This window comes from Seriola aureovittata, chromosome 13 (genome assembly GCF_021018895.1).
Source record: "Seriola aureovittata isolate HTS-2021-v1 ecotype China chromosome 13, ASM2101889v1, whole genome shotgun sequence".
NCBI lineage: Eukaryota > Metazoa > Chordata > Actinopteri > Carangiformes > Carangidae > Seriola > Seriola aureovittata.
Window position 1 is genome coordinate 26,092,135 of NC_079376.1, and position 23,432 is coordinate 26,115,566.

At 40.9% G+C, this 23,432-nt stretch overlaps 1 protein-coding gene across 1 annotated transcript; it reads right to left on the minus strand.

Moving 5' to 3' along the window:
* Positions 1-611: 611 nt before the first annotated feature.
* On the minus strand, positions 612-23,065 carry ism2a (isthmin 2a). Its single transcript, XM_056392590.1, has 6 exons — positions 22,544-23,065; positions 18,002-18,247; positions 11,783-12,083; positions 5,199-5,333; positions 3,143-3,211; positions 612-2,158 (listed from the first exon to the last, which is right to left on the minus strand). The coding sequence occupies exons 1-6, from the start codon at positions 22,679-22,681 to the stop codon at positions 1,641-1,643; spliced, it is 1,407 nt and encodes a 468-aa protein (XP_056248565.1). The 5' UTR covers positions 22,682-23,065; the 3' UTR covers positions 612-1,640.
* Between the last annotated feature and the right edge of the window lie 367 nt (positions 23,066-23,432).

The window sequence follows — 23,432 nt, forward strand, 5'->3', positions numbered from 1 at the left end:
CGATGATGAGCGGTGGATGAAGAGTTAAATACAGACAGAGATTCCTCAGGTTATAGTTAGACCAGACCAGACACCCCATTCTTAATCATACTACCTCTCACTTTCAGGCTTATTTTCATTTTTGTTTTCATTTGACCTAAAATTAGTCGGATCTTATTTGAAAGCATTTTTCTGAAATTGGAAATGCTCATTCTTGGTCTTGACTAAACTAGACGAGTAAGACAAGGCTAAAATATTTTGAAGAGTTTCAGTTGATTGACTAAAAATGAAAAGGATGAAGTTGACTAAACTAAAACTAAGGATCTTAGGACTAAGACTAAATTCAAAAATAGCAAAGATTCACACCACATAGGACATAATGATGTGATGTTGAGAAAGTAAAGTTATGACTCATCTGAGGTGCATGAACAGCAAACGTACAGCAAGGCTGCAAAATAAATGGGTTAGTCCATAGTCCATAGTAACTAACTGCCATCCGAGTGTGTGTGTGTGTGTGTGTGTGTGTGTGAAACTATATAAATGCAGCCATATCGCAGCGAGGCTGCTTCCATCATGTCGTGTTTCATGTTACAGGCCGGGAGTGGATTTGAAATCATTCACATTATTGCAAATGTTAATTAAGTTTTTATTTCTGGAAGTTGCAGTTTCACCTCAGCTCTCTATACTCAGTCTTACAGCCCACCCCCTTCCACAGAGGTGCCCTGATCAACAAGGTGGAGTTGCCAGTGCAGCAACATGGACCTTATCCCTCACTGGCTTCCCACCAGCAAATATGGTGTTCATTGGGATGTAGAAATTTATTTTTTTCCTCTCAGTTTGGATGGCAGACATTAAGATGATATGATAACATTTTAAAATGTAGCAGCATGTTAAACTTTTTTTTAGGTTAGTGTAGGATATGCAAACCTGGATCTGAAATCAGATGATGTTACTTTTACCTCAAGGTTTTACTTTGCATTATATGTAACATAAAACAGCGTGTTTTCCTGCTGGGGAGCATGCGGCATGTAGCTACTGTGTACAGATGTTTTGTAAAGATGAACATGTAGACGTTTTATTGTCCAATAGTCCATTTGACTTTATTCCCTGTTTAGCAGCTTGACAGGAAATCTTTCATGGGACACTAAATTTGATTAAAAGGGGCCAATAAATAAGCTCATCCTCCACACACACGAACACACACGCCCACACACACACACACTCACACACACACACTCTTACAAACACACTGCACACAAGTGCTATCAGACATTTATCTCAGCACATCCCAACAGAGTAGCAGCAACATACAGGGATGAGGATCAGCTGAAAACAGCACTGATTTTCTAGCACCAGTGTTATTTCATTCCTCAACACATAGTCTACATATAAGTATAAAAATATTCACCAGTCTTTGTTGTCCATGTCTTCCATTCATATTTACATATGATTTGAATGTCATGTCCTTTTATTTAAACCAAAGTTACTCAGTCTGGAGCAAGGACCATTTCACACAAACATTGTATTAACAATCCAGGTCAGTTCTTTGTGCTCATGCAGGATGCTGATGATATGCAGGAGAAATTGTGCTTTTGAATTACAAAGCACAGCTTCCATCTGCTGTCATCCTCTCCCCGTTGCGACTCCACACTCCCACAGTGTCAGTACTCCCTGGCTTCTTTAAGCTCCATCTGAAACACTTGTTCAGGTGGGTTATCTGCACACTCCAGCCCATTATTGGGCGGCCTTACTGAGTGAAACCGACTCCAGTCCCCTTTGCACAGGATCCAAGGTAGTACGTCCACCTTGTAATGCAGATCTGGTGAAAACTCTGTGCTGATTAAGTTTGGTGCTCCAGCTCCTTTCCCTCTTGTTATCAGTCTCATCTGATCATTGTAGCAGCAGTGCTGTGCCGCTAACGTTGTGCTGTCGTACGACAGCATTGAGCGGATGCAGAATCTGGCTGAAGGTTTGTAGATGTCCAGACGTTCTTTGGGTCCACTCGCATCCCTCCAACGGTAGGTCTTGTGAAGTTTGGTGTCCTGGATATTGACTGCGCTGTAAACAGCCTCAGAGGGGTAGGAGCAGGGGCAGCTAGGCAGCTCTGTGAGCACCTGGTGCAGGTACTTCTGGAGGAAGTCATTCTTACAGCTTAGCCACTTCTCACAGCTGTCTACATCTGTCGGGGTGGGGGAGGGCAAAAAGGATAAGCAATAAGTATCAGCATACCTTAGTCTTCATCCTACACCTCAACATCTTGTAACAGCTCAAGGGCCCGCATATTTTAACTGCCCAACACCCAATCATATTGAAGCAGGTACATTGTGGCAGCTATAACATAACACTTCTCACTATCACTCTGCAGCTCGTGGCAAGAGTTAAATATTTACAGCCCAGCAGAAGAAGGAGAAACAGGAGGAAGCCATGAAATCCTGGCTTGTTTTGATTAAAGGAATCAGAGTTCAAGTCTTCCCAGACGGGTCAGTCTAAGTATTCAGAAAAAAAGAGGGAGGAAGCTGTGAGACGCAAAAAAGTGATTTTAATCTGCTCAACATGTGCATGAATACAGGCACTGAATGGTACGTTGAACAGAAAAGACCTGGATCAGCAGCTACATTGGAATGCAACGTATTTCAGGCTCTACACTCTTCCTCAGGTGGCATCTCACGGCTCACGGCTCCCTCCCATTTGTCTCAGTGGTTTTGATTAAAAGAGAGAGTGTCCATTTGAAACCGACAGGCCCATTCTAAAAACACGAAAGTATGATTGAGAGTATGGATTAAAAGGTTTTCTCTACACAGTGGATGCAGGGTTGAGACACTCTCCTCTCCTGCTGTATCCTTTGCTTGAGTGAAAGAACGATCACATTCTCTGGCTGGTGCTGAGCAGCAGGAGAGCAATAAAATGGAAAGTAAAAAGCAAATCAAACGTTAGTGGGAGGCCGTCTCTGTGTTTCATTGTGTCTCTGACGGACCTGGTGCAGCAGCTCTCAGCATGCTGGGAAGGGAGAAGTCTTAATATGAAAACCAGGCTTTTCACAGTGTCTCTGTAACACAGCACTGAATAAAACAGGCTAACACCAATTCAAAACATGGAGCCTGTTGACTGTTGTGTGGATGCTTGGACCAATACACACACACACACACACACACACTATACGTACTTGTGTTCAGGAAATCAGTGGTGTTGGTGGTCTGGACTGGGGTCAGTACAGTCACTGGAATCACAGTTTCTACATGACAGAGGCAGGAAGAGGAGCGACAAACATCAACACACATACACTCAGATGTTCTTCTCCAGGCTTTTAAATACACACAATTTTACAAACAAGAAAATAGGCTGCGCTGCTTTTTTAACTACAACCCTGCCAAGAGCTGTAAGAGATGCTCAGTGAACATTTTTAAACGATGAACACAAAAAGACGAAAACCTATTTATTTATTTGGCTTTTAATTAATTATCTCATACTTTACTATTCTTACTGGTTTCTGGTTTTATTGTCATTTGCATATTTTATCATCTACTGTCTTTTCAATGTCTACTTTCATTGTCCATCAATCCGCCCTTATCTTATTGTACTGTTTGATTTCTATGCCTTTACCCATTCTCATGGACATGATATCTCAGAAAGACCTCGACGGAACTTCTTGAAATGTGGCACGACCATTCACTGGGACTCAAGGATGAACTTATTAGATTTTGGTGGTCGAAGGTCAAGGTCACGGTGACCTCACAAAACACGGTTTTGGTCGTTTGAACGCAATATCTCCGTAACGCCTTGAGGGAATTTCTTCAAATGTGGTAAAAACGTTCATCTAGACTCAAGGACAAACTGATTCGAATTTGGTGGCTGAAAGTCAAAGTTCAAAGGTCAAGTTGACATTGACCTCACAAAACGTGGTTTTGGCCTTGTGAACGCAGTATCTCCAGAACGCCTTGAAGGAATTTCTTCAAATTTGGCACAAACGTTCCACTTCCAAGGGTGAACTGATTAGACTTTGGTGGTCAAAGGTCAATGTCACGGTGACCTCAGAAAACACTTTTTAGCTATTACTCAAGACTTCACACAGCAATTGTGACAAAATTTCACACAAATGGTTCATATTTTATATGACTCTGGATAAACAGGGATGTAACCTGATCTGAGTGGCGGAGGCAGACACCTCTGGAAACGATGACGTAGACACCCACGGTCGCTCCCTGATTGTCAAGTCAGCGCCAATTCACAACAGAAGTTATCTCAAGGCACTTTCCAAATAGAGCAGATCTAGACTTTCTCTTTATAATATTATTATTTAGACCCAACAATTCCCACTAAGAGCAGCACTAGGCGACAGTGGCAAGAAAAAACTTCCTTTTAAGAGGCAGAGCAGAACCGGACTCAGGGTGGGCGGCCATCTGCCTCAGCCAGTTGGGTTGAGAGACAGAGAGAGAGAGAGCAAGAGAGAGCACAGAGGAAAAGAACAAAAACATACAGTGATAGCAATATTAATAATAGTGATAGTAGTGGAAGTAACAGCGATAGTAATGTAGTGGCAACTGTAGTGCACCTACTGATAAAAATAGTAATGACAGCTAATAACACTAATAATAATCATTATTAATTATAGTATATTTAGCAGGTTTAGCAGCAGGTCAACATTTTGGGTCAATGTTACAATAGCACAATACCACTGCATATTTCAGGAGAAACCTTTCAAATGTGGATACAGGTACTAAACTTGGCACAAATCTTTCCTGGGTATTACTCTTTTGATAAAAAACATTAGCCACTCGAAAATTCAAGATGGCAAGGAAATGTCACTTTTCACCCACAGAAAAAAAAAGCATCTTTATCCTTGTATCCATATTTGAAAGGTTTTTGCAGTTATCTGCTGCACTACTGATGCTACAATGAGGAAGGCTGTGGTTTATTTGTAACTGGTAGTCTGCTAGAGAGGTGTGGTTGACACCCAGGCCTGGTGTGATATTAATTCACTAGTGGCACATCTATCTACACATGTGTTAGGGTTAAGGTTAGGAGTAACTTGGCAGATCAACTAAAAATCTAACTTCTTATCAGATCTGGAAATATCAGAGAGAACATTTTTAGGTTCTACAGTGATGAGGTAAAGTTTTATATTTCTTTTGCTATTAAAGTAAGAGCGTAACAAAAGAGTAACAAAAGGTTGTTAAAAGCTGTTCAACAGGACTGAGTTATACAGAGTTTCTGCTTCATACCAGCACAGCTCTCCAGGCCACACGTGCGTGACTCAGTGGCAGTGCAGGCGTAGCCACAGGGACGGGTGCGTTTCTGGGTGCCGTGTCCACAGGTTACGCTGCAGGGAGCCCAGGGGCTCCACTCCTCCTCATACTCTGAGAATCACAGGGAGAAAAGATGGATGAAAGGGAGATAGCACCAAGGGGAAAAAACAAAACTATGGAGTAATATATTAAGTGCAAGCTTTGAAGTTTGCCGTGTGAATTCCTCGCCCAGCTGGTGTGTGTGTTATGTAATTAAAAAGCGGCTGAGAAGAGCCGGGTAACGACAGCGTGGGACCTCTGAGTCATGATCCTCTGTATTTAAACAACACTTGCAGGGGGGTAGAAAGAGGGAGAGAACTTCAAAAGACTGGGACGGGGGAGGGGGTGAGGGTGGGGGTGGGTAAGGGGGGCTAGCAGGAGTGAAAGTCTTCTTGGAGTGAGAGTGATGATGGCTGTATGCTAGCAAAACTCACTCACTCAGCTTTCAGAGGAGTACAAACTGAGTTATGTTCCAACATTTTATCAACAACTGCAGCTTAATGCTCCAGCTGAATTAATACGTTCGTGTCGAACTGTATATTCAAGATATTCCTGAAATAAAAGCTCAAAATCATATTGTTAGATCACGTGTGAATAGGAAATGCAATAATCAATACCTTGTAAAAAGTTGTGAAGAATAAAATAAAGCCTTTCGAAAAACACTGGCACTGCTACTAAATGAATAGTTGAGGGAATTATAAGGTTCAATCTGCATTCTGAGCGGTTTTGAGCTTCATAGTTTTTGCATTCCAAATAGCAAAACTTATGTGGAGCAGGTTTCTTTCATACATGAAAATAACAGACATTGGATATACAATATCAAAATCCTATAATTTGGAGTATTTGGAAAAGGTTAAATGCAGATAGAACCTTGTAACCCTGAGAACTCGCTTTCTGCTTGAAATGATTTGGTTCTATCTTGCAAAACATGAAAACAAGCAATGATTTTCAGTTTACTCATGATCAGTCATAATTAGACATTTATTTCTTGTTTTATGATGAATTATTATGTTAGATTAGATAATTAGACACATTAGATGTAGGAATTAGATATATGAGTTTAAGTTTTCTTTAGGTTATACAGCAAGTAAGTATAGCAGTATAAATGAATGGAATTAGTGTTTATCGTGTGCCTAAGACCTCATCAATTAAAATGTAGACTATCTAATTACCTACATGTATTATGTGGCTAGCATGCTAACAGTGAAAATAAACTTCTCAGCAAGATCTGAAACAATTGAAAAAAGACTGAACTTGCATTTGCATTGCTGTCCTTCTTATTGACATTTTCTCATCTCCACTGAGTTTTGTCTTGTCTGCCCCTTTTCCCGCTCACTGAAAAGTGAGGTGACCTGACAGAATGCAGACAAGACCACCAACAGCTTCTGCTACTCTAAATGCTGATTTACTCAGAAATAGAACCTTATAAAACCAAGTTAGAGTTTGACTTTGGAGATAGAACCTTTTTTGTTTTCACAATAAGAAGTCCAAAAATGCATAAAACTAAAAGAAACACCTCACATAATGTTAACAGGTTGTCACTGAAGGAAAATACACTGCCTGGCCAAAAAAAGTCGCCACCAAAAAAAAAAGTTCACACACTCTAATATTTCGTTGGACCGCCTTTAGCTTTGATTACAGCACGCATTCGCTGTGGCATTGTTTCGATAAGCTTCTGCAATGTCACAAGATTTATTTCCATCCAGTGTTGCATTAATTTTTCACCAAGATCTTGCATTGATGATGGTAGAGTCTGACCGCTGCGCAAAGCCTTCTCCAGCACATCCCAAAGATTCTCAATGGGGTTAAAGTCTGGACTCTGTGGTGGCCAATCCATGTGTGAAAATGATGTCTCATGCTCCCTGAACCACTCTTTCACAATTTGAGCCCGATGAATCCTGGCATTGTCATCTTGGAATATGCCCGTGCCATCAGGGAAGAAAAAATCCATTGATGGAATAACCTGGTCATTCAGTATATTCAGGTAGTCAGCTGACCTCATTCTTTGAGCACATACTGTTGCTGAACCTAGACCTGACCAACTGCAGCAACCCCAGATCATAGCACTGCCCCCACAGGCTTGTACAGTAGGCACTAGGCATGATGGGTGCATCACTTCACCTGCCTCTCTTCTTACCCTGATGCGCCCATCACTCTGGAACAGGGTAAATCTGGACTCATCAGACCACATGACCTTCTTCCATTGCTCCAGAGTCCAATCTTTATGCTCCCTAGCAAATTGAAGCCTTTTTTTCCGGTTAGCCTCACTGATTAGTGGTTTTCTTAAGGCTGCACAGCTGTTCAGTCCCAATCCCTTGAGTTCCCTTCGCATTGTGCGTGTGGAAATGCTCTTACTGTCACTATTAAACATAGCCCTGAGTTCTACTGTTGTTTTTCTTCGATTTGATTTCACCAAACGTTTAAGTGATCGCCGATCACGATCATTCAGGATTTTTTTCCGGCCACATTTCTTCCTCGTAGACGATGGGTCCCCACTATCCTTCCAGTTTTTAATAATGCGTTGGACAGTTCTTAATCCAATTTTAGTGGTTTCTGCAATCTCCTTAGATGTTTTCTCTGCTTGATGCATGCCAATGATTTGACCCTTCTCAAACAGACTAACATCTTTTCCACGACCACGGGATGTGTCTTTCGACATGGTTGTTTAAGAAATGAGAAGCAACTCATTGCACCAGTTGGGGATAAATAACTTGTTGCCAGCTGAAAGATAATCGCCCATGCAGTAATTATCCAATAGGAGGCTCGTACCTATTTGCTTAGTTAAATCCAGGTGGCGACTTTTTTTTTGGCCAGGCAGTGTATATGAATAAGTCAATTTTGACAAAAATGTCAGATAGAACTTAATAATAATTAATAATATAATAATTCCAAGGAGACAGAATGTGCATCAGATGGTTGTAAGCTCAGACATGTGAATGTTGGGTTGTGAACCAGCACAAATGACAACCTGGGTGCAGCAGTGCATGTTGACTCCACCTGGTCATATTGTCATCTTATGAGGTGGCACAGTTGTTAATAAGCTTTCGTCATGTACACATCCAACGGACATGAAGCAACAGCATTCACTCCCAGTATTCACTCTTTTTATTCCCTCTCTTTTAGCTCTGGGTTTGGTCTCCACCAACTCCTGAGGGAAACGTCTGGCTCTATAGCTACTGATGTCACTGTTCAGCTGTGAGCTACTTCCGTCCCTGGCTTTCCCTGTGTGTGTAGGTGCTGTAGGTGCTGTGGGTCCAGAATTAACTTAGAAAAGGTGACAGAACAATGTGGACACTATGGACCCAGCAGACACTGACTCCATTCAGCACACTTCTCACCTCTCTAATCCTCCTCCAGTCAGTGAAGAAACCTCCTCTCCTGAAGCTCCTCTGCAGGCAGTTCAAAGCCAGATAACTCACTCTCGAGAGCCATTTATTTCAGTGTTCCTTAGTGTTTTGTCAGCAGCCTCTTACTTACCAGTCAGAGCAGTCTCGAGTATCTTTTGTTATGGGGCTCTTTGCCAGTAGAATAGCTCAGTGGGCTACTGCTCTTTGGAAACAACAGTCACCTCTTCGATTCTTATTCTCCGTTCTCAGCCGAGTTGAGAAAAGTGTTTGATCACCCTGTCTCTGGAAGACTGACACAGGCTTTCCTCAAGAATTTCCCTGTATTTAGCGCCATCCATCATTCCTGTAATTCTGACCAGTCTCCCAGTCCCTGCCAATGAAAACAATCCCCACAGCATGATGCTGCCACCACCATGCTTCACTGTGGGGATGGTGTTGAGATAGGGTGATGAGAGGTGTTGGGTTTGCACCAGACATAGCATTTCTGTTGATGGCTAAAAAGTTCAATTTTAGCCTCATCTGACCAGATTCTTCCACATGCCTTTCGGTGAGCTCCAAATGTGTTATGTATTTTTTCTCTTGAAGCAATGGCTTTTTCTGGCCACTCTTCCGTAAAGCCCAGCTCTGTGGAGTGTACGGCTGTATACGATATGGACAGATCCTCAAATCTCCGCTTTGGAGCTTTCCAGCTCCTTCAGGATGATCTTTGGTCTCTTTGTAGCCTCTCTGATTAATTCCCCTCTTGCCTGGTCTGTGAGTTTTGATGGGCGACCCCTGGCAGATTTGTTTTGGTGGCATATTCATTCCATTTTTTAAAAATGGATTTAATGGTGCACTGTGGAAAGTTCAAAGTTTGGGATATTTCTTTAATAACCCAACCCTGATCTGTCCTTCTCCACAACGTTGTCCCTGACCTGTTTAGAGAGCTCCTTGGTCTCCATGGTGCCGCTTGCTTACAGTAGTGGTGTTGCAGACTCTGGGGCCTTTCAGAACAGGTATATAAATACTAAGGTCATGTGATAGATCATGTGAAACTTAGATTGCGCATAGGTTTGTGTGTTATTTAAGTAATTAAGTGGTAAGGTAGTTACTAAGACAATTGGTAGGGGTTTCATGGCACAAGGAGTGAATACAGAGGCAAATAAAAAAAATGACTGAATAAATTAACTTTTAAAGTTTTTTAAAACAAGTTTTTTTTTTTTTTTCATTTACCTTCACCGATTTGGATTATTTTCTCTAGGTCCATTACATAAAATCCAAATAAAAATCAGTTTAAGTTACAGGTTTTAAGGCAACAAAATAGGAAAAACACTAAGGGGGTGAATACTTTTGCAGGGTACTGCATCCTCTAGCTTTCTGTGCACCCCCCCCCCTCCTTGTGTCCCGTCCCCTGTGTGTGTAGATGCTGTGGGCACAGTTTCCCCTACCTTGCTCTGGAGAGTACCATACCTGCATCTCATTACCTCATCTACCACTTTACAAATACTCTGGCCTTTCCTCTTTGCCAGATTGTTCAGCAACCACAATGGTAGCCAGCTCTTGGCCAATTTGTTGTTTTTGAACATTATCGAGAGTGTTTCTTGTGCTTGTGAAACTTTTTGCTTACACAAATTTTTTCCTCTGTGCCCCAGGACTCCAGAGCCAGATCCCACACCCTCCTCCACCCAAGCCTCTGCCTGCTTCACCCTCCAATCTTCAGTCACCAACCAGCCTCTATCTGCATTTGGATTTGGATTCTCCTCATCACCCCAATTCCCTCTCAAGCCCTGGATCAGCCCCTCTACACCATACGATGTCCATCCTCCATTCTTTCCCTTATTCTCTGTCATCTGGCCTCTGTTGCTTCTCCCCCCTCCGTTGGCTACCTGCGTTCCAGTGCCAGCCCCCAAACCCCAGTTCAAGTCTCTCTCCTTCTCTCTCACTAAGTCCATATTAAATTCTATTTCAAACCTGCTTTCAGGTCCAGAATTAACAACTGAGGCCCTGTTTACACCTGGCATTAACCGTGATCCAATCACAGGTCATGCCTGCCATTAGAATGCGTCTCAAGTGACCACTTGTGATCGGATCTCACTTCCTTGCTCTACAGTATATGCAAGTAAACATGCATGCTTTGGTGGCTCACCTGGTAGAGCGCATGCCACATAAGCTTAGTCCTAACCGAGCAGGTACAATGTTAACATGTTCACCACCTTAGTTTAGTGCAGTAGTTTCCAACCTGTGGGCCGTGACTCACTAGTTGGCCGTGAAGGGATTTCAAGTGGGCCGTCAAATCATCTGCAAAATAGTAGGCTACAATTTTGGTGAAAAGATGCAATTATAAAAAAAAATACAAATATAAGTAATGTTTTGAAACGTTACTATTTTTTCTTGTATTAAGGACTGTCACTGTGATATGCTAATGATCGGAACTTTAATGTTATGCTGCCTGACCACATCATATACTTGTTTGCCATCTCAGACTGATTAAAAGATCCCATCTATGGCAAAAACTGGAGAATCAAAGCGAATAGCTGGTTAGCAACAGGAAGAGTTAAATGAAAAGATTCAAGAGACAGATGGTGAATCAGCACATGATCTCTACCTGTCAAACAAAAAAGAAAAATGCTATCATTATCACTAAAATAAAAAGTGCTCTGAGAAGACAGTATTTGGCCTCCGGCTTGTTAAGGGGTTGGATGTTGGCTGGACAACATTTTTGAGATTTTGAAGTGGACCATGAGTTGGAAAAGGTTGGAAACTGCTGGTTTTGTGTGTCAGCATGCTAACATTAGCTGATAACAACCCACCCAAAGTACAAAAGGTACAGCTGAGGCTGATGGGAATGTCACTAGTTTTTCAAGTATTTTCAAGAAAAAAACAGAAGATGGCCTGATGATGGCGCTACATGAAACAAAGTGACAAAGTAAAGAGAAAAAATTAAAGTAAATTAATATTTGCTATGACCCCCCTCACAGAAAAATCTGACCGTGTGTGGGACAGAAAGAGGCTTTTTTTGTCAACACCATTAAACATTTGCTTTATAGAGGCAAAATATGGGACTTCATTAGGTTTGATGAGACATTAAAATGACGGTAATATTGATTTCAGTCATACTGCCCAGCCCCATGTTGTGTAAACATGTAATAGTGTGCGTCAGGCTGCGCTGCTTTGGTTTTCAGAGAGTATTCTCACCGTAGTTGTCCTTGGCATGCCAATCTTTGTTCCAGTGGCCTCCCCAGTCTCCCTCCACTCCACTGAGGACGAGCTCCTCTGCGTCATAGTTGTAATCCTCCGACTGCTCCTCCAGACTGGCTCTTCCCAACCCGTTCTCCGATTGCTCCGGGTACTCCCAGAACAGTGGCCAGAACAGCTTCTTGTGGCTGCTGGCCCATTCTGAGGACACCACTGACCAGTCGTTACGCTGGCTTTCCTTGGCCAGGTCCATCTCCACCTCCGTCGCTGTCTGGGTGTCGTCCACCACCTCGATGGTCACCTGGAGTAAACACATACTTATTGTCCTGTGCAAATTCTTTTTTTTAAATGCCACACAGGCCTATAATGCACCCGACACATAGTATTCTCACAGAACATCAAACAGCCTCACTCACACTACTGCCTCTGTACAGTTGTAGTCATCTTACAGCAAATATGAAAGTCATTTAAAGGAAAACGCCAGAGACTTTTGAGAGAGTGTTAAAGAACTCATATGAATGGTGCAACCGAACAGATGCCATGAAGCTGTGGCAGGTGAAGCACACGCCCACCTGTTGTTGATGTACGGTCCCTCCAGAGTGTTGCCACACATCTCTTGCATCCTGTTTAAACCTGGTATTAATGTGATGAAAATGTGCTCAGATCTGCCTGAGGTGGCCTGGCTCGCATTGTATTTGGATCTTAGGTAGATGTAAACATAATCTTTGACACCTACAGCTGATTTGCCGCCACCTCAAATTACTCGCTCTCAGGTTTTGCTCCGGGAGACAGAAACTCCACTTACACCTGGAATTAAGATGCATCTTGTATCCAGATATGAGTTGAACCTGATTTTAACCTGCACAAACATGCACACGTACACGCACTAACACGCACGCACTGCCAAACCAACTACCAAGATAATGAACCGAGAAACTCAGATTATATCACACACAGAGGGGGGGTGGCTTCGTCCTGCTAAGGACGCAATAACTCCATCATATCTTTACATAGAAAATAGTTGTTTGCTGCTGTATTTTTGTTTAAAATAACCTTTAAGTTTGATTGGTAGTCACTCTACAGTTGCAGTGTAATTAAAGTCAGCATAATTATTGCATTACTTCCTGTCAACTGAAAAAAGTTCTACATTAAACTTATATTTAATCTATGGAACATACTGTAAGCAACTATTTTAACACAGAGATAGTTTTGGTGCTAATCCTCTTGTCAGACATTCAGTTACGTGATCACAGTCTGTGCTAATTCCACAGTGGAAACAGTAAACAGCTTTGCCCTGATCTCCTTGTAACAATAGTATCTGACTCTCCGCTCTGATTATGATTCCTGAGAGGGCTGCTCCACAGGTAAGTGAGGGTTCCTGTTTGAATACTCGCCCGTAGAGGACAGGAGAGGGAGCGAAAGAAAAAAAAAAGTGAGCGAAAGGTGGTTGCATACATTAGAGCATAAGACTGTTAACCAGTGAATATTGGTGCCTGTACTGTGAAAAGTCCAGTAATAGACGCAGTAGCTGATATTGTGTTATTATTAGCCTTTCCAGCTAACTAGCTAAGTTAGTTTCCACAAGGGACATTCTGAACTGCGCAGACAGACTGCAAGTGACCCGGCTAAGATCTGGAAAGTCAGTGTCACCAGCCGGCGCTGCAGATAGCCAAGTGAAGCCTGGTAGCTTCTTTAACGACGAAGTGGGATGGAAGTTCTATTACTGAACTTCTCACAGTACAAATTCGAATTTTTTACTGGTTCGCAGTCTTGTGCTCTAATGTATACAGCGCATTAACTGGCAAACCACACTTTAAACCTGTTTTACAACAGTTCTCAGTCGTTTCTTCCCTCACTCATCCTCCGAGCAGCTCACCATCAGCCCGCATGCTCACTCCACCAGTGTGGCGATCCAACACTAGGATTGTGTGACTTACCTCCAGCTATTGTGAGCACTGAACAGTTATATTTGCTTGGTTGGAGTGACCCTAGCATCGGTCAGGCCTGCAACAGGGTTTTATTTCTTTCATTTTGTTGCTGGCTTGTGTGTGTATGGGTGATTGCATCCACAATTCAAAGAGTGCATTTAAGGTGAAATACCATAATTTAAAGGGTATGTTTAAGGTTAAATACCACAGTTTAAAGGTACTTAAAATGGTTTATTAATGGTTGAAATACAGAAGCAAAACAAAATTAAAGGGATGTAAGTACAATTTATTTGCGTAAATACAAAGTTAATTTTGCAAAGAAAGGCCAGTAGACTTGCTGGGTTACTGCTATAAATAGCAGTTATTTCATTTTTTGTCTTATTATTTCTACAACTTATTTTTTATTATTCCTGAAATTATCATTTCCCTTTGAATATAATAAATCCTGACCTAATTTTGGATAATATAGATAATTGTTTGTGATTCCTTTAAAATATTAATAACCTTGTGAAGCCATAGGAATAAAGGAGAAAATAGCTATTGCTAATTAATATTTAAGCACACTCTAAAAAGAAAAACAGAAATAAGGGCTTAACTAACTAAAATAGGGAATCAGTTTTTGGACACACTACCACTACTACTATAGAATAGGGTACAGAAGTGCTACATGTATATAAAAGACTAAATGTGTATTTTATAAGACAAAGAGGAAATTACAAAGTGACATGTTGGTACAAGCTCACAGATGAGGGAGTGATGTCACTGCTGCAGGAGAAGTCTGTTTATTTAAAGATGAGATTAAAGGTGTTCTCTCCTTTTTTGAAAGAAGGTTTTGTTGTGGTGGATGAGGGGACAGAGAAATGGAAGAAAAATGTGGCGGGATGGAGAGATGAAGAGATAGCTGGTTCTCACTACCTCTCCGTTTCTCTCTCGCATTGCCACAAACAAGCAGAGATGCAGACGCACGTGTAAACACAGACAAGTCCAGACGAAACCCATGTTTTGTGTTCGTGTTTCCCACTTCAACTGTTTATAAAGACAAAGCAGCAGCTGAAGACAGAGACTCTGTGGAGGTTTATAGCTGACACCAGTATTATGTATCAGTATATCACCACATTTTCTGTCCCCTCTCTACTGTCTATCAGATAAATGAAAAAATGCCCATAAAATATTTAAAAAAAAGAATTTGGGTGTTTGTTGAAAGTTACCTAACGTAGCATGGAAACTCATTGGCTTTTTAAAATGGGATGAATAGTCTCATAACAACATGTCAACATGGCTACCCACTTCCTGAGCCCTGTACTAGGAAGCAACTTCAACATACCCAGGATAACTTTTAGTTATCTGGTTTAACTAAACTATTGAACATTGGCCAATAACCTGTACTACGAAGTCGGCTCAGTCAACCCTGGGTTTACCTGTCCAGGTACGAGCGCATTCATGTGAAAGAGGCAGAGTTTTTAATTATAAGCAACATCGTCAGAACCATGAATAAAGTGTTGATGTGACAAGAAACGCTGATACTTGCTGATAGATTCAGTTATAGCCGTGACCAAAAGTGATATTCAACAAGGGGAAATGTAAACAATATGACTGGAATAAAAAAATATTATTTCCATGTCTAAATATAATCTCTATTAAAGTCAGACTAAAGATATATTGTAAATAAGTGCATGAATTATCATTACGTTTGAGTATTTTCACTCTTCAGTCTGATGATGAACAAACTTATGAACATGTGATGCAGAGAAAGTTAAATTTAATGTCAGACTGTTTCTGCTTCAGAAAAGAGAGAAAGAAGAGAGAAGTAGTTGTAGTAGTAGACTTTAGTAGTAGACTGACAAGTCAGTCTGACTGGAAAGTTTAAAATTTATAAATCAAATTTATAATCATGGGATTATACATTTTTCAACAGTGTGGATAATTTCTAATCAAAGATATCAGAGGTTTGGTTCAGAGCTGCAGTGATGAAGAAGAGAGTAAAATCATCATCAGTGTCAGGAGTCGGATTAAAGAATATCTGTTCAATAAAAATGAAGCTATAATAGTTATTATCTATTTATATAGTGTGATAAAATCTCCGGTAACAAGTGACCCACCGTCATAGGACTGAAAACCTAGAGTCAAACATGAAGTTACCTCGATAACCTCAAATGACCTCTGACCTCTGGTCATGTGTATGTCTTTCTGTAGGCCCATAAACATAACAATGATGCATCTATACATTTAAAAGTTACATACCAGAAATGCTATAATTCCTACTTCATGCTTTTCATGTCTAACATTCAATCTCAAACGTGTTATATATGTTTATATATCCTCACATTACATAACCAGACGGTTTTCTTTAATTAAGAATTTGTTTTTAGTCATGCTGGTACCCTGTCTGTAGGGATGGCTGTGTCAGACTGAAACATCTCAAGAACCTTTGGATGGCTTGGCACAAATTTGGTACAAATATTCATGGTCCACAGATGATGCATCTTGATAAAGGTCCATATTTTCTTCTTCTGTGTTTTATTTGAAGTGTTGATCCATAAGAAGATATATTTGCAGTTTTAAGAACCAAAAACCATCTCAATGTAGTTTTACATCTCCTCTCTCAGGCTTCTCTCTGGAGCTCTAGTGACAACAGGTCAGTGAGCCAATCAGAAGAGAGGAGGCTCTGAGCCTCTCGTGATTGGCTGACTATTTTCTGAGTGGTCCAACAAAAACTATAGCAGATTTCAGGTAAACACTCAGAGAAACCAAATCCTGCAAGGTTGGATATTGGCTCCAGGTGGGCGGGGCTTGGCGTGGCTGAGCGCAGTGACTGCTTTGTTGTGACATCACAAAGTTCCAGAAGTCCTGACGGCTGGTTTTAAGGCTCAGTTTCTGAATACAGGCTGTGTGCATTTCTCTGTGGACTGAGGCTTTGATACTTTCACAGTATTAATATAGAACCTTGACCTGCTCTATCAGGGTTTCTGCAAGTTTCAACAACTTAAATTTAAGACATTTTAAGACCTTTTTAAGATCATTATGAATGAAATTTAAGACCGATTTCATGTCCATACTGGTAAAAAAGTAGAAAGGACATAAAAGAAAATCAGAGTCCTACAATTACTTGCAAACTAAATGAATTCATTCCCATTTACAAAACTGTGTATTCACATTCACAACTGTATGAGAGAGAAAAGGGATTAACACAGCAGAAGTCCTATATAACAAGACCACAACAACTCAACAATTTAATGCCCATCAGAGAGAGAGAGAGAGAGAGAGAGAGAGAGAGAGAGAGAGAGAGAGAGAGAGAGAGAGAGAGAGAGAGAGACACACAGAACCTGTTCAGACCTGGTTTTCACATCTGCCTTGGGTGATTCGATCACAAGTGGTGACGCTCTCTGTCTCTCACTCACACACACACAAAATCACATTGGACAACAGACCTAGACCGGTTGGCCTAAAAACAACAACGCATACCTGTTTATTTAATAGAGCAGGGAAGTGAGATCCAATCACAAATGGTCAATCGAGACACATGTGAAGATGCATTTTAAAGCCAGGTGTGAACGGATGTACTTAGAGCTGACCACTTGTGATCCGATTACTGAAGACGCATGTTAATACCAGCTCTGAACAGGGCCATAGAGAGACTTGTGTGAGTGAGTGAGTGAGTGAGTGAGTGAGTGAGTGAGTGAGTGAGTGAGTGAGTGAGTGAGAGTATTTGCGTATTGGCTGTCTATAGTCTATATGTGTATGTGTATATGTATATGTAAAAGTGTGAGCATGTGCATAGGAAAAGTAGGTTAGTAGAAAAAATATACATGAAACGTGGTTACTTTGCAAACCATGACCAGCTGTGTGTATGACCATAGATTTAGATCAGGCTGCAACGTTTGTATAAGCTATCAGTTCTACGTTGGTCTCGTTTGTAGTTTTAGTACAGCGTCGTATATGTGGACTATCGATCACAGTGGAAAAGGTTCTTTTGACCTTTTATATTTTCACTTTTACCTTCTTTTTTTTTTTAAATTTCAGAAACCCTGTGTAGATTTCTGACCTTCACAAACAAGTTGGAGAACCCCACTGTTCAGAGTCCTGCATATGGCAGCTATAGACTCAAAGCAGCTGCACAGAGAGTTAGACAGTGGAGAGAGTGATGGAGGGAAAACCGGCACTTAAGTGATGATATAAGCCCAATCATACTATCAGACCAGTGGATGGAACGCCATCCACAGACTTGATTTGGCAGGTTAAGGTTTCAAGCTGGACGCAGCCTGACTTTGGGGGTTCTCCCCACACTGCTTACCTGGATGTTAGGGTTCTGGGAGCCCATGTCTGCATTGGCCAGCTCTGGTAAGTTCTTCAGGTCCAGGATAAAGGGCTCAGGGTCTTCCTCAGGTTCAGGAGGGGGGAGGACACCCTGGTGATGGCGCTGGGACCAGTGGTGTCTGGACCTAAGGGAAGGACTAGACGGCAGAGTCTGGAGCAGGTTCTCCTGCTGCAGCTCCTGGAGAGTCTGCTGATGCTCGTCCTGACCATGCTTTGCTAAAAGCTGGGAGACAAAAAAACACAGAAATACTGGGTGAGATATACAAACATGTAGGAATTTCTGAAGATGGTGTTAAAATTTGTACAATAATGTCATAATATTAGTTAGGTTAGGGCTGCGCCCAATTATTTGTTCATCGATTAATTTATCAATTATTTTTTCGACTAATCTATTATTTTTTTAATACTTGATTAATATAACAATGAATTTACCCAAAATAAATATTAAAAACTTGACATTTATATTTCAGTTTTTTCATTCTCTAACACCTTTGTGTTTTCACTGATAAAACTGTCATTTTTAACAGTTTCACCAAGTGCTGCACATATTTAGAATCAGCATAACCTCAGCTATATATTAATAATAAATGTCACTCAAAGACGTCAGTACAGTACAGGAGTTAATAGCCCATAAAACAAAAAATTACAAAACCAAAAAACAAACCTTGAATTTTTTTATTTGAGTTGTTGTAGAGGTGATTTGAAGTTTCTATCTCTATCTCTTCACAAGATATGCTCATTTTCTGGAGCAGTATTTATGGGTGTTTTTATCAGCTCCAAATCCTCCGTTGCACTAAATATGTGACTGTCACATCCTTCTGTCTGTTTTCTGTCACCTCAATAAACTCTAAACAACTTCTCCTCACTTTGATATCAGAGTAAAAGCACAGACAGTAGAGAAATTGAGACGCTTCATTTCTGATTATTTGCTGTATCTGTGTGTAGGTTTCTCCACCTCCCCGCCCCTGAGGTCCGAGTGTATTCATTCCAATGGCTGAAGTGAATGAAGCCACACGTCAGGAACAGATCAGAAGAAAATTTACTTTATTGGAGACCTGCCTCTGTCTCAACTGCCGACATCGTTTGCCAGCTAATAACTGAATATTGATTTACTGATACGTCAAACCATGGATTAAACTTTAAAACTTAAATAAAGCTTCTTGGTATCATCCACCCAAATGTACTCAAATAAAGATGGTAAGTGCAATAAGGGTAATTTAACAAACACAAGAAAGTCCAGAACTTACAAAAAACTGAGGCTGAGGTAGAAAACACAAAAATCTAAACTAAGGTAATCCAAACCTCTGGAACAAGAGGAGACACATGAGGAAACGCACAAGGGAAGCGAGCAGGAACAAACAGCAGCAGAACAGACGACCTGACATCGGCAGAGGGGAAGGGAGGCGGGAATAATTGAACACAGGTGAAACACATTAGGGTGGGGCAGACAATCACAACGGAAGGAAACTGGACAAAGACAGGAAGTAAACAAGCATGAGACACACAAGGTAAGCAGTTTCAAAATAAAACAGGAAATAGTCCAAAGAAAGAGTCCAAAAGTCCAAAAACTGTCACACCAAGGCCAGAGCATGACAGGGATCTAATTAAGAGTGAAATGACTTTAGTTAAACCATGACCACCTTTCATTGTTTAATCAGTCAAACATTTCTGTTTGTCAACTTAATTAACTTCATTCTTCTTGGGTTTCAAAACAATGAAATTGTATTAAATGGGCAGAATTTGTACTAATTTTGAATGTGTTGACATTTGATTGATTCTGACCAGGGCTGTCGTCAGTTTGAGGTCATTCTCTGCGCTTCTCTTGAACAGTCACCTGCCATTAACCTGATAGAAACTGTGTCTGCCTCTCGCCCTCCTAAATTCATTAAATCAAAAATAAACAGAAGAGTTATTCATAAAAACCTAATAAAAATTAATACAACTACTATAACAGGACTAAAAAACAAGACAATTAAATGTGGATTATTAAATATCAGCTCACTCTCTTTTAAATCCCTGTTGGTCAATGATCTGATAACTGATCATCATATTGATCTACTCTGTCATACTTAAAAGAATGTGTATTGGCATTTTTAATTCTCCCACAATCTTTGCGTCACCGTGGGTGGGAGGTGGGGTATCCCTTATTTTTTCACATAAAAGGTGGCAACCCTACAGATGAATATTATCTCTTTTGCATCCCAGCACACCCAGCTTCTTGAAAAGTTTCCCTAAATTAACGTTACATCCCATCATGTTTGTTTTTTGGGTTTTTTTGCAGAAATGTCTCAAATCACAGATTATATCAAAAAGAGAGTTCGCGAGGAGGAGAATCAGGAGGACGGGTGAAACAGTGCAGAGTGCAGGCATCTTTAGTTCTTCTAACATGGGAAAGTTAATTCATGTTACTGACGAGATACAGTTAACGTGTCTGGACTGACAGTATTCTAGTTCTCAGCCAAGTGGAAGGTGCCGGTGGAGGAGAGGATCAGAGCGCGAGAGAGGAGTCAAAGGAGAGTACCAAATCTTTAGCAGTGTATTAATGAGTGTATTAAAGCCGACGTTTACATGGTTTTAACATCAGTTTTTATTCATCTTCACAGATATTCTCAAGAGTGAGTGACCCGCAGTGGCTGGAGAGATAATGATAATGAAAATATCAAAACTGCAGCACTCCTCCTCACCCCGGGAATATTCACAAACATTAATGGTTCATAAGAGTTGCGTTTAACAATGTAACAGGACGCACAGGATATTCTCTTACTAATGAGTAAATTCAGTCACAAAAAACTGGTTTATTAAGAATGGTGTATAAAAGCCTCTCTTCTGATTGACTGACTGTTTTCTGAGTGAGCCAATAAAAATATAGCAGATTTCAGGTAAACACTTGGAGAAACAAAATCCTGCAAGGTTGGGTAGAGGGTCCAGGTGGGCGGGGCTTGGGGAGTGGCTGAGAGCGGTGACTGCTTTGTTGTGACATCACAAAGTTCCAGAAGTCCTGACGGCTGGTTTTAAGGCTCAGTTTGTACATGTCTTTTTAAAGAACTTCCTCTCAGAAATCTTTATAATAAAAGTTTTGTTTGAACTCAAGAATTGCAGGAAAAAACGCATCTTTATTTTGTTGACAAAATCGCTCAAGAGGAAGTGAATCTGTGGGTAACTGTTGCTGCTATGATGGAGATCTATTGTAGAACCAGGCACTGACGCCTGATTTGAATGTTTGTGTCTCTCATTCACTCTCAACATTGATAAAAGTATAAATAAGCATCTTAAGGCGGGGGCTCTATTTCAACATTAGCTATAGTTTAATGTGAGGCTGTGAGAGAGAAGCAGCCTACCAGTGGTGAGGAAGGGGCCAATAGTCACGGTAGTCAAGTGACTTTAGTCAGCCGTAAAGTGTGTAGCTAACTAAGTATAGTAGGCTAGCTACGGAAAGGAAAGACAGTTAAGCTAACCCAGTTTTTTAAGAGAGAGCGAGGAGAGAGCTGCTCCTCACTAATGCCTGATGTCTGCTCTGTTTACCCAACTTACCTCGTTTGTTTTTCTTTTCCTCTGAAAATACCTAAGTAAGGTCATTTTTAATTGAAGCTTTAGCCTATATGAACGTCTGCTAAATATCATTATATCACTGAATTCGTTAATACCTGCACAGGGGGAAAAACACAGTGTAATTTTCCCTCATAATAAAGTGCATCATTAATTTAGATTTTAATAGATATTGAACCTTAACCCAACAAAATTTTAAATACAGGTAACAGCTATATTTTTAAAAATATATTTCATATATTTTTAGCTATAAGCTATATTGAAATGACTGACAATTTTTCTTGTCTCTTACATTACAGATGGCAACTAGAGAAACCAAAGTGCCAATGGTGCCCAATTTTCCTTTGCATGGGCTTGGGGTGATGCCTTTAAAATCCACCATCAGTCGACCTCTAGCTTACACATAATTGATTTAGGTGCAGAGAAAGCTCAAGAGCAAGGAGCAAAGGGAATAAGTCCTCCTTACTTGTAGTGCTCAGTATATCACTGATTAATATGGTCAAATCTACCAATCTGCTGGCTTCCTCGGCCTCTGAGCCGTGATAACTTTGATCCCTTTACCTGCAATAAAATCAAGACAACACACTCATGCTGTCCAAAAAGTTTAAGCCACACACCTCATGAGGAAGCTTGAAACAATACTGATGTAAGTCAAGGCAGGAGATGGAAAGAGGAGACAGATACAGTAGATGAGTGTGAACCATGAGATGTGACTGCTTTCAATATTACCCTCTGATTAGCTGGCAAAGTAATTACTGGTAAAACAGAGGAAACCACCCTCAGAGCATGTACTTGTACAAATGTACTTTTGATATATTGAACAAACTGAAATCAACATTTGGAACGCAATTTTGCCAACATTAAATCTCAGTAACATGTAGCCTTCAGCTACTTTTTCACAACTTATGTCATCTCACACTTTCCTCTTTACCCTCACAGAGTGAGCTGCAGGGAGGGCGGGAGAGCAGTTTACCTCAGTAGGAGACGCTGAATTGTTCGTGTCTCTGACTGAAGTCGTCTTTGAGTTCGTAGGAAATCCGCTGACCGATACCGACACCACAGTGAGGACCATCAGCCACAGATGCGACACTTCCCTCCGCTGCATCTTCATCGGACCTCTGCGCTGATCTCCAAAGCGACAGGACGCACAATCCTCCAGCCTCTGTCCTCAACTGTAGGAGCAGTGTTCAAATCATGTGAGCGAGCAGAGAGGAAGATAACACACTCATGTGTGTCTTCATGAGCGCATCTGCAGCGCTGCCGCTCCGTGCTCAGCCGCTTGCTCCCTTACAATAAAAATCCCCGGCATCCGAAGTCTGTTGTTGGTGTGTTCATTTCATGTTCATGTTGGACACCAACATAAAAATCAACGTAAAAATAATTCTCATTGGGCAACTGCAGCTTCAACCCGCGGAGCGGACAGACACACAGACCTCGGGTCCTCCTGTGCTCAAGCACCACTGAGTCAGTGAGTCCGCTGGTTGTAGCTGCTCCAGTCTGTAGTACTGGTTTAACAGGAGCAGCACCTCCCCTCTGCCCCGGATGACGCAATGGGGGGAGGAAGAGAAAACATAAACGTGTTGTTTAATTTAACAAACAAACAAAACAACATGTAGGCTAGTTTAGTTTAAGAAAAACAACAACAACGAAAAAGATAAAAACCAATAAAACATGTAGTTTAATGTAACAAATAAACAAAAAACTTGCAGGTTAGTTCATTAAAAAAAAAAATGCAGGCCTACTAAGTAAAGACATGTTTAATGAAAAAGTAGCTCATGTAATTTATAGATAATATAATAAAAATGTAGTTTGATCAACAAAAATGCATGTAATTGAATAAAAGCCACAGTTCCATTTTAGGA